Source organism: Dermochelys coriacea, chromosome 1 (assembly GCF_009764565.3).
Source record: "Dermochelys coriacea isolate rDerCor1 chromosome 1, rDerCor1.pri.v4, whole genome shotgun sequence".
NCBI lineage: Eukaryota > Metazoa > Chordata > Testudines > Dermochelyidae > Dermochelys > Dermochelys coriacea.
In genome coordinates, this window is record NC_050068.2 from 259650294 (window position 1) to 259662531 (window position 12238).

The 12238-nt window shown below is 48.0% G+C and overlaps 1 protein-coding gene across 3 annotated transcripts in view; it reads left to right on the forward strand.

The window, feature by feature from the left end:
* SYNGR1 (synaptogyrin 1) overlaps window positions 1–12238 on the forward strand; it is a 42165-nt gene that overhangs the window by 9738 nt on the left and 20189 nt on the right. For all 3 annotated transcript variants that reach the window (XM_043501892.1, XM_038411807.2, XM_038411797.2), the window contains exons 2-3: window positions 7365–7602; window positions 11401–11546. In XM_043501892.1, the coding sequence (XP_043357827.1) occupies window positions 7365–7602; window positions 11401–11546 (384 nt within the window). The remainder of the gene's footprint in view (window positions 1–7364; window positions 7603–11400; window positions 11547–12238) is intronic.

Here is a 12238-nt window from a genome sequence, read left to right on the forward strand (position 1 = left end):
TTTTGCGAGCCTAGCTTGATTGATTTATTTATTTTGGGTCACTACCACTGTTCCCTCTAAGCTGTGCACGTGTGCATGTGCACACAGATCCTAAACCCACGCACACGGCAAAACACCGCGCGCACAAAAATTTGCACAGAAGCACAACAATTTGCACAGAAAATTTTTTTTGCGCACACGGCCTGTCAAAAATTTGCACAGAAGACATTTTTTAAAAAAAGAAAAGGAGTACTTGTGGCACCTTAGAGACTAACAAATTTATTAGAGCATAAGCTTTCGTGAGCTACAGCTCACTTCATCGGATGCATTTGGTGGAAAAAACAGAGGAGAGATTTATATACACACATACAGAGAACATGAAACAATGGGTTTATCATACACACTGTAAGGAGAGTGATCACTTAAGATAAGCCATCACCAGCAGCAGGGGGGGGGAAAGGAGGAAAACCTTTCATGGTGACAAGCAAGGTAGGCTAATTCCAGCAGTTAACAAGAATATCAGAGGAACAGTGGGGGGTGGGGTGGGAGGGAGAAATACCATGGGGAAACAGTTTTACTTTGTGTAATGACTCATCCATTCCCAGTCTCTATTCAAGCCTAAGTTAATTGTATCCAGTTTGCAAATTAATTCCAATTCAGCAGTCTCTGGCTTATCTTAAGTGATCACTCTCCTTACAGTGTGTATGATAAACCCATTGTTTCATGTTCTCTGTATGTGTGTATATAAATCTCTCCTCTGTTTTTTCCACCAAATGCATCCGATGAAGTGAGCTGTAGCTCACGAAAGCTTATGCTCTAATAAATTTGTTAGTCTCTAAGGTGCCACAAGTACTCCTTTTCTTTTTGCGAATACAGACTAACACGGCTGCTACTCTGAAACAAGACATTTTTTGCATACATGGCCTGTCAAAAATTAGAGGGAACATTGGTCAGTATCAAACGCAGGAGAGGTTTTTACTTTGTTCTGTCTGAGCAGGAATTGATTATAAGCCCCATGCGGAATAGTATGTCACTAAAATATTTCCTCTCTGTAATGAAATAAAAAGGGCTTTCAAGGGAAGGGAAGAAAGCAGGCAGTGTGACAGCCAGCCAGCCTTGTGACTGCAGACAATTGTGGGGAGTTAGGGCAGGAAGCATGGCAGACAATCCCACAGTAGGGCAATCTTGGAGATCTCTTAAAAGTAGTAAGGAGTAGAGGCAGCGTGACTGAGTCCTCATGTGATACTCATCAAATTCTAATGCACTGCTGAAGGCGGGCAGTGTTCTGCACGCATCGTATGATGCTCAGGAGGGCCTAATGCACTGCTGAAAATGGGCAGCATGATGGAAGCATCACATGACATTCAGGAGGTTCTGCTTTGCTGGCTACATGGCTCAGCCTGCAGCGTTGGGGCGGAGGGGAAAGCAATGTGTCAAGCAGAGGGAATCTCTGCTTCCCAGAGTGTGGTTCCTCTCTTTGCTGCTGTTTAAATCAGCTTCTTCAGTTCAAGGAAGAAAATGTCTTTTAGGAAGGAAGCTGCCTTCCCTTTCCCCGGGCGTACCCTGCCCCTTCTCCCCTGCCACTGGCACACAACATACACGCTCGCCACAGCATGCGATTCTATCAGCAGGTTTTAGCTCCCTTGTTTCCCCCTTCAACACGCCCGTGTTCATTTGATCTCCTCTGGCCATTCTGTCAGTTGCTTCTTCGTTACTGCACTCTGATACAGGGGGATGTGCCATGGGAATGCATGGTAATAGTTCGTGGGTGTCTAGGAGAAGGACTGGCTGCAAGTGGTGAAGCGAGTCCACTGTAGGGTGAGTGAGGAACACGGTCAGAACCTCTGAGTTTGCCTGGCCAAATGCCTTTGCTTGTTTAAAACCCCCTTGCAGGCCAGTGTACTTCCAACATAACTCCAGAGCAGTTGGTGGGGTTATGCCAGTGGTTCTCAAACTTTTGTACCGGTGACCTCTTTCACATAGCTAGCCTCTGAGTGCGATCCCCCTTATAAATTAAAACTACTTTTTTTATATTTGACACTCTTATAAATTCTGGAGGCAAAGTGGGGTTTGGGGTGGAGGCTGACAGCTCGTGACCCCCCAAGTAATAACCTTGTGACCCCCTGAGGGGTCATGATCCCCAGTTTGAGAATCCCTGGGTTATGCTGACTGCCGGACTGAGGTGAGAAGAGAATTAGGGACCACGGGTTTAACTGAACAAGTGCTAGACAAGCACTAGATTGTGCTTGGTCTTTATGCAAGCATGCAGTGAGGGGTGGGAGCAGGGCGTGTCAGAGCCAGCCAGGAGTGCAGGGACTGGTCCCTAGCTATTCCTGCAGCAGTGCACAGTGCCTGTAAGAGGGAAGAGAATTGGTGCAGCAATGGCGTGGCATCCCAGCACCAACAAGCAGAGTTAGTCACCATCCAGTGCAGAGGCGGCAGGTTTGTATAATTTTTGGTGGTACCCAGAATGGGTCCAAGTCCTGCCTGCCCCCCACACCTGCCTTGTAAGCAGATATATATTTTAAAATAATGTAAAAATGGACTGGAAACAGTAAGCATTTAACAGTTTCCCTATATTGCACAATGTGAGGGGACGTGGGGGGATGAGGGCTCTGGCTGAGGGTGAGGGCTCTGGGGTAGGGCTGGGGATGAGAGGTTTGGGGTGTGGGAGGGAGCTCAAGGCTAGGGCAGAGGTTGGGGCATGAGGGGATGAGGGCTCTGGCTTGGGGTGAGGGCTCCAGGATGGGGATGAGGATGAGGGGTTTGGGGTATGGGAGGGGGCTCAGGGCTGGGGCAAAGGGTTGGGGTACAGGGAGGTGAGGGCTCTGACTAGGAGTGCGGGCTCCGTGGTGGGGCTGGAAATGAGGAGTTTGGGTGCAGGCAGGCTGCCCTGGGGACTGGGGCCAAAGAAGAGGACTCCACAGTCCCGCAACAGCACACTCACCTGGCACCATCACTGCACCTGCTCCTAGGGGCCGGGCCCCTCTCAGGTCCAGGAAGCCCCCTCACTTCCCCATGGTCGATATCGGGATGGGGGCTGGGAGGCTGCCATCACATGTGTGCGCCTCTTTTCGCTGCAGCCTGCTGGCGGCGCCACTCCCTTTTATAATTGGCAGCAGCTGGGGGATGCTCTAGGTGAGGCGCGTGGGGTGGCAGCTGGGGTTGGGGGACGCACTGGGGGAGGTGCGCGCAGCAGCAGATGGGGAGGCACGCAGGATGGCAGCCGGGACTGGGGGAGGCTCATGGGAGGCGGGGAGAGACCTGGCCCCGAACATTGGTGGAGCCGGGCCCCCAGGCCCTGAATTTTCTGGAGCACGGGCACCATGGGCCCATATAACTCACTGCCCCTGATCCAGTGGGAATGATGCAGCACCTGGAGCAGCTTGTGTACTCCTCCGCGTGCTGGGCAGCCGCAGGAGGAACTCTGCCTCTCTGAGGAAAACGTCTTCAGCATTCTCCCTCGGACAGTGCCTAGAGTTGGACCTAGATGGTGCGACCCAGCTCAAAGTGAGTGCTTTTTGGTTCAGGACCTTGCAAGCGCTGCAAGCCAAACAGCTGCATAGCAAGGAGCCTACAAGTTTTCCTGGCAGAGCTTATTAGCACTGCAAATGGACTAGCTCTGGGGTTTTATTTATTTTTTCTCTCTCTTAAAAATAAGCATAGAAAAGTAATTACAAAAACCTGTGTTAATTCAGTGTTTAGGGTTACATGCCCACAACCACAAGAAGCCAAGAACTATAAAAGTTAGGGTTCTGACAGCAATGCTAACTCAGCCAAATCACATGGAAATACTATTTGCTAACCCTGTTTTTCTAGTTTGATGGGTAGCTTTAATATATTATGTTTTCTGCTGTAAAATGTATTGCATAAAACATACAGTACAGGGTGTGCAACATGGCCACTGGAAGGTTGTTCTTGGAATCTTAAAGGGATACTATCTGCTTTGAAATTTAGTCAGTTTACAACAATGATTTCAAAGTAGGTTTAGGTCAGGGGTCTCAAACTCAAATGACCACGAGGGCCACAGGAGGACTAGTACATTGGCCCGAGGGCCACAGCACTGACGCCCCCTGCCCCCGCCCCCACTCCACCTCTTCCATGAGGCCCCACCCCTGCCCTGCCTCTTCCCACCCCTTCCCTGCCTCCATTCCAACCCCTTTCCTGAAATCCCCAACCCAACTCTGGAGGAGAGGCCAGGGCAACACACAGACCCCTGTGCCCCCCCTTCCCACCTGGAGAAGCGGCCAGGGCAACACACAGACACCTGTGCCCCTCCTCCCCCAGGTTCCGACCGCTTCCTGGAGCAGAGCGGGGGAAGGGCAGGCAGGCAGGAAGGGAGCCTGCCTTGCCTCCAGTGCGCGCCGGGCCAGAGCCACTCTAGGTAAATGTGGCAGGGGGCCGGCAGGCTGCAGAAAATAACCCCATGGGCAACATGAGAAAGTCTCACAAATACCAGTGGATTTGGTTTAGGTACTGCCCTTGCCTCTCAGTCCCCTCCCCCCCCGGCCCTCCAATTTTTGAAGTTTTACAATCACATTTTTCTATTTTTAGAATATTTTTTCTTTCTCAGTTGCAGCATGAGAAACTCTCACAAATACCAGTGGAAACCAGCAGGACCCAAATCCTGCAAACACCAACGTGTGTAATGTTATTCACATGATGGTCCAATTTGAAGTCAATGAGATGGCTCAGGCGCATAAAGTTATGCACATGTATTTGCACGATTGGGCCTAATAACTACGCAGAGTGGAAGGATAGCCTTGTGGTTAAAGTGCTGGGCTGGCCCTTAGGAGATCACGATTTAATTCCTTGGCCTGTCACAGACTCCCTCTATAGCCATAGGCAAGCCACTTCAGCTCTCGGTACTTCAGTTCTCCATCTGTAAAATGGGGATAACCCTTCCTTTGTCTTGTCTGTTGAGATTGTAAGCTCTTTGGGTAAGGCGCTGTCTACTACCATGTGTATATGCCGCCCCTGTGGCAATGGGGTCCTGATCTCTGTTGGGGCCCCTAAACTCACAAATAATAAATAATGCTACTACACAGGGAAAGTCACTATACCCAAAGTGCACGATGCAAGCAAGCTGAAAATATGCCATATTTTTTCTCTAGTCATCTGGTTACAGCAACATTAGCCATTATTAGTAACAGGTACCAACTGCCCAAATCTCCTCTTGCTTAATGCAGTGTAACTCCACTGACTTCAGCGTGGTAACTCCTGATTTACCTGGTTGGCAGGTTTGGTGAATCAGGCCCAATACTATCAGCCAGAGTGTCATATTTTTTATGTTGGTATCCCTGTAACTTTTTGGCATTTCTGACATTTTAGCTGTGAAACCTGAGTGCTGAGTTAATGCAGGGATATGGGGGGGGGTTGCATTTAATTAATGATCTAAATAAACATTTATATCATTGCTTTATCATGAAATCAAGCAAATGTAGGACCTGTCCCAATGGGTTGCTAGATAAGCCATCTTCACTGTTCATGTGCAGGATTAACTGCCATGGGTTAGGTGGGCCCTACCCTCCATTCTGAAGGCTGCCAAATGTGGATTCTCCCAAGCCATTATTTATTTATATGATGATTTATTACACACCCAACCCCGCAGCCTCTGGGCATATTTACGTAACAGAAAAAACCCCAAGGCTGGTGCCTATTGTAGGCAGCAACAATTGCCAGCCCAACTGTTTCCATCCATTCAAGTCACCCCATTCTGGCCCCCTATCAAGTCGAATGCTTAGGGAAATAGATGAGTCTCGCTGCACTACGCTCTGACCGTCAGTCTACCAGAGTGGTGGTGGGCTGACAATGAGGGCCAGTTTCAAAGCTGAGAAGCCTCCACCCTGCTACTAGCTCTGTGCTCCTTCTCTGAGCAGTCAGCTGGGTTAGTCATCTGATACACATGTAGCAGGCTGGGCTGTGATTTTGGGGGTACCAGAAATGAATATATTGCATGTGCATTTAGGGTGTTATGTGATTCTCCATGGGCCACTGTGTTCTGGCCTGAAAATGCCTGCAAAATCCACAGCTAAGGAGAGAATGGATCAGTCAGTGGCTGAATGGATAGAATGAGAATATTAGTAGACAGATAGCTAGTGTTATGTGTTGGACAGAGGGAAGGATGTAGTGAACAGAGTAGATGGATAGAAAGGATAAGGATATGTGGATAGAAGGATTGTTAGGAGAACAGATAAGTAGAGAATGCAGAATAGTGGATAGTGGGAGCGTGACTGGGGAAGAGAGAACAGGAGTAGAAGTTGGACAGATAAAGTTAGTGAATAAATGTGGGGAGGGAACAATAAATAAAATGGAAAGCCATCTGGAGAGAGCTGGTGGGTGGAGGATGGAGTGGGAGGGTGAATGACTGCCTATAGAGTAAGGGATTACAAGGATTTAGGGCTTGTCTACACTTACAATGCTGCAGTGGTGTAGCTGTATTGCTGCAACGCCACCGCTGTAATGGTTCAGTAAAGAGACTGCCATCTGTAGTAAATCCTCCCTGAGAGGCAGTAGCTAAGTTGATGAGAGAATTGTTCTATCAACAAGTGCTGTCTATCCCGGGACTTAGGTTGGCTTAACTACATTGCTGAGGGGGGTGGATTTTTTCCACCCGAGAGAGATGTAGCTATGCCAATATAACTTTTCAGTGTAGACCAACCCTCAGAGCTTGTCTACCCAAGAACTAAAATGGAAGAAATGAAACCGGTACCAGTTCACCCTTTTCCTTAAACTGATGCTAGTCTGTGTATGGGCACTCTGATTTCAGATGGAGAATGGCCTATTTCAATTTATCTTAAATTTGTAAAAAATAATAATAATAAAAATAAAAAAATAAAAATATAAAAAATGCCTATTATGAGGCAATTCTTAGAAATAAAGTAAGGTAATCTTCCCCTCAACTATTGTCCAAACTAGAGCTGGGCAAAAACTTTTTTAGCAAATAGTAAATTCACAGAAAAGTGCATTTTGGGGGCCACCAAAACTATTTGAGTTCATGTCCAATTCAGCAAATAGTTTTAACCAAAAAAAAAACCCTTAAAAATTTTGGAAATGTCAAAATGAACCATTTCATTTGGAATCGACACTTTGTTTCCAAATATTGTTTCATGTTGACGTTCAAAATTGCATTTGACCCAACAATATGTTTTCAGGTTTTCATTTTGTTGAGTAAACCCTGCCTCTTCCAAATCAGTTTTGGATCTAAGTGACCCAATTTTTTTTCAGTGTAGTCCAAATAAGCTAACAAGACAGGCTCGCAGCTCAGACAGAGAAGGCATATGAGGGCCAGCTAGTCTTGGGAGACCTCTTCTCCACTGCACTAGTTGCCTGGTGGTCTGGAGGCAGGCATGGTCCTCACCTTCCTCCTGCCTCCCTCTCCTCAGGTGTTCTCTATTGTTGTCTTTGGCTCCATTGTGAATGAAGGTTACCTGAACCGCCCTGATGAGATGGAGGAGCACTGTATCTTCAACCGCAACCACAATGCCTGCAACTATGGCATCACCGTGGGCGTCCTCGCTTTCCTCAGCTGCCTTCTCTATCTGGCTCTGGACGTCTATTTCCCACAGATAAGCAGCGTCAAGGACCGCAAGAAGGCAGTGCTCTCGGACATCGGCGTCTCTGGTGAGCTTCCTGGCTGGTTGGCATGAAACCTGTCTCCTCAGGGAGCTGAGCTGAGGGAAGGAGCCTGTCTTATTTTATAAGCCAGCTGGTCAGACATCCCTGGAACAGGAGCTCTTTGACTGGTCTCCTTCCTTGTGCCCTCTCAACTTCATTATCCTCTTCTCTTCTTTGTCCTCCAACCTTCTTCCCCCTTCTTACATCCACTCCTCTTTTTTCCTCTTCTCTCCGTGTCTCGTCTTTCTTTCTTCTTCCTCCTCTTATCCCCTATCCTCTCCTTCCTCTTAACTCATCATCTTTTTCCCCACCCTCATCTCATCCTCTTCCTCTGAACCCGGTCTCTCTTTGACCTCTCTCTGGCCTCTGCTGCTGCCTTATGATTCGATGATGGGATAATGACACCATAGGCAGCTCAAGCATTCCTCACACAGTGTGGGAGATGTGAGCATATGTGCAAATTGCATTCCTATGATTAAAAATGGCACGCCTTAAAAATGACCTGCAAAGGAAAGAAACATCTGGTTTATGCCCCTTTATTTTAATTCTGTATGGTGCATAAAAACAGCCTGAAAGGATGCCTTTTTGCCCTTATTTTTTCCTTTAGAAATATCAAGTCTCGTTTTCCTTGGTTTTTGCTGGAGGTCTCCTTGGAGGGGGAGGGATAGCTCAGTGGTTTGAGCATTGGTCTGCTAAACCCAGGGTTGTGAGTTCAATCTTAGAGGGGGCCATTTAGGGATCTGGGGCAAAAATTGGGGATTGGTCCTGCTTTGAGCAGGGGGTTGGACTAGATGACCTCCTGAGGTCCCTTCCAACCCTGATATTCTATGATTCTATGAAGACCAGAAAACAGGGGTAGGATCTTTCTAGGCCCTCATTTGAAGGAGTAGAGGGTGACGCAGCTTGTAATTGAGGTTTTTCTTTCCAGTGCCAGGTGTTTGAATCAAATGAGAACCTACCCCATCCCCCCAAAAAAACCCCACAGAATTTTAAATAGTCTGACTGTAAATTCCCTTTAAGACACTTTTGTATTGTGCATGTTTTGAAACATTGCCGGCCCCTGCCCAGCTCCTGGCACCCAGGGCTGTTCTAACTTACATTCTGCTTCTCATGGTCCCTAATTTGTTGGAAATGCAGAGAGGCACCTATGTGCCTGGTACTTCAGCTGGAAGCTTCAGTGAGTGGTGGGTGTCACAAGGAGAGTCATGTTCTGTCACACCATGTCTCCAAATCTCTATCCTGCTTTGCATCATCTTCTGCACCAAGTTTCCTCATCTCTCTTTCAGAGTTTTCCTGTACTCTACTCCCTCATTTATCTGTCCTCGTCTCCTCTGATGTCCCCACACACGATCTCCTTTATGCTGACATTTCACTCCTCACTACTCCCTTTGTCCGGCTCATTCACTCCCAATTTCATCCCTTCTTGTGCAGCCCCAAGACACCTGGAACAGCTTCCCAAGAAGCACTGAAGACTGTTCCCTCTCGCCCTTAAAGTAAAATACACAATCACTTGTTCTGCAGAGCCTTCCCAACGTGACATCCACCCCTGTTCTGCAGGCCTGATTCTGAACTCCCATCAGCTCAAATCAGGAGTATCTCCACTGACACCAATGGAGTTAACCCACAGGAAAACTGTTGTGCAAGGAGGATCAGGCCCAGTGTCTGTTCACTCTTCTGTACCTCTTTTGGCCTTTAAGTGTGCAAGCCCATCAGGGGTCTTTTTGCTTGTTTAGCAAAAGTTGCACATTGTCTAGCCAAGGCATAGCGATAGTGCTATATAAATAACAAACTGTGAGATGCAGAGAAGAGAAGCGGAAGGGAGTGTGTTAGAGAAACTGAGTACAGTACAGCGGAACAAACATCCTGCTTATTTCTCCCAAATATGTTGTACCTCAGAAAGGGGGTAAATGCATCAATTCTGTTCCTGCCCGGGACCCCAGGCCAGCCCCTTTCTCACACCCCTGATGCTCCAATCTGGATCATGCACACTCCTTTCCCCTTCCCTTACGACTCTGATCCTGCTTATTTATCATCCCTTCCCAAGGGAGCTGTGATCCAGGTGTTTTCCTCCATCAAAATGCTGCTGTTCTCTTGCTCTCTTTACTCATTCTCCAGTCCTGCAAGTGGGAACACTTATTCTGTGTATTACCAGGGTGTATCACTCATCTTTTGGAAGAGAAGTAAAACGGAGGGCCTGTCTGTCCTCATGTAGTTGTATTATAGAGCCCATGGCACTTTTTATAAGCGTAAGGGCATTAGCCCTGGTGTCCTGCCCAAATTCCAATCACTGTGTAATTTCAGCCTGGTTGCTTACGAATTCCTTTGCAGCTTGTTCTGAAGAAACTGCTCTTCACTTGTTCTTCTGGGACCATATTATTTAGCGTAACTGGTACAGAAGGGCTGCATTTCAGAAGTGAGTGATCTCTCCTCATTTGGGAGGCCCTGCAGAACTCACTCACGGTGCCATGTGAGAATCATGTTACCCTTTCAAGCACATGCCGATAAAACATTGGTACCACACCATACCTTCATGTAGTCTCTGCAGCTGCACATCCCAGAGTGACAGCTCTGCCCTCGGTTACAGTCATGCCGCTCCACTGAGTTTAGTGGGACTGCACAATCAGAATCTGGCCTACAGTAACTCTTCGCTTAACATTGTAGTTACGTTACTGAAAAATGTGACTTTAAGCGAAACGATGTTAAGCGAATCCAATTTCCCCATAAGAATTAATGGAAATAGGGGGTTTAGGTTCCACACACACACAAGAATTAATGGAAATAGGGGGTTTAGGTTACACACACACACACACACACACACACACACACAGAGACAGTATAAGTTTTAAACAAAAAATTTAATACTGGTACACAGCGATGATGATTGTGAAGCTTGGTTGAGGTGGTGATGTCAGAGGGTGGGATATTTCCCAGAGAATGCCTTACTGCTAAATGATGAACTAGCAATCAGCTGAGCCCTTAAGGGTTAACACATTGTTGTTAATGTAGCCTCACACTCTACAAGGCTGCACGAATGGAGGGAGAGGAGACATCATAGCAGACAGAGACACACACAAACCCTGTGTGTGTGTGTGTGAGAGAGAGAGAGAGATGCACAAGGTCCCTTTAAGTATGCTGACCCCACTCTAAGTACATTGCCTTTTTAAGTAGATCAGCAAGTTGAGACAGAAGCTGCTGCCAGGAGGCTCCCTCCGTCCTGAGCCCTGTCATGTCTCCTCCGCCCCATGGAAATGGGGTAAGCGGGTGCAGGAGCAGGGGGGAAGGGGACACCCTGACATTAGCCCCCCTCTTCTCCCCTGCCCTTGCACAGCAAGCAGGAGGCTCCGGGGAGCAGCTCGAAGGAAGAGGGCAGGAGCAGCACACGGCAGTGGGGAGAGGGACAACTGAACTGCTGGCAATTGGTAGCCTGCTGGGCCGCTGCCGCACAGGGAACTTAGGGGAGCAGGGAGCTGATGGGAGGGCTGCCGGCCCACCCTGGTTCCAAGCCCCCACCAGCGAGCTGCAATGGGCTGCTCTTCCTGCAAGCAGTGGACAAAGCAGGGGGCTGCCAAACGACATTATAAGGGAGCGTTGCGCAACTTTAAACGAGCATGTTCCCTAATTGATCCGCAAAGTAACAACGAAACAACGTTAACCAGGACTACTTTAAGTGAGGAGTTACTGTACTCTGTAAAAACACTTGAGGATCTTGCAGGATATAAATTGCTGGAGAAATGTAATATATTTACTGTTTACCCCTACCCTACCCCTCTCTCTCTGTCTTGTTTTAATGCTGTCCTTTCCCAGCCTTTTGGGCATTCCTTTGGTTTGTTGGCTTCTGCTTCTTGGCCAACCAGTGGCAAGTTTCAAAGCACGAGAACAACCCGCTGAATGAAGGGGCAGATGCAGCACGAGCAGCCATCACCTTCTCTTTCTTCTCCATCTTCACCTGGGTGAGTAAAGCAGCTGGGACTCTGATTAGAGCCCATGGGTCAGGGCTCCCCTGCATAGCGGTTCTAACCCCACTTAGGGTTAGCCCAGCCCTCTGTAGATGAAAGATCCCCTAGCTAGGGCTGACTCCTGCATTTCCAATGGAACAAAAACTAAAATGGCTTCTGGGAGAGGCCCAATAGAAGAAATGGAGGATGGTCCAATGTGTAGGGCATTAGCCTAGGACTCAGGAGAGCTGGGTTCAAGTCCCTGTTCTGCCACAGACTTCCTGTGTGACTTTGGGCAAGCCACTTAACCTCCCTGTGCCTCAGTTCTCTGTCCGTAAAATGGAGATAATAGTTCTGCCCTACTTCACCGAGGTGTTGTGAGGATAAATAGAGTGGAAACTCTGAGGTGCTCAGATACTCTGGCAGTGGGGGGGGAGGGCAGTATAAGTATCATACAAAGAGTCTGTTTCTTTTTCCAGGATGTGTGGCTAGCATTACTGACTTCAGGAGGGGCTTCAGCAACTGTGTTGGGGGAGGGGATGGTTGTTAACATCCTGTTGCACAGCATATGGTCTCCCCCATCTCTGTATCTGGTTTGCCCCCATGCTAGCATTCCTAGTTCATTTGGTAGGAAGAAAATGGTGGAATTTGTTTGGACCCTCCCCAGAGCTTCCTTTCCCTTCCCTTTTTATCCCCCAACCCGCACC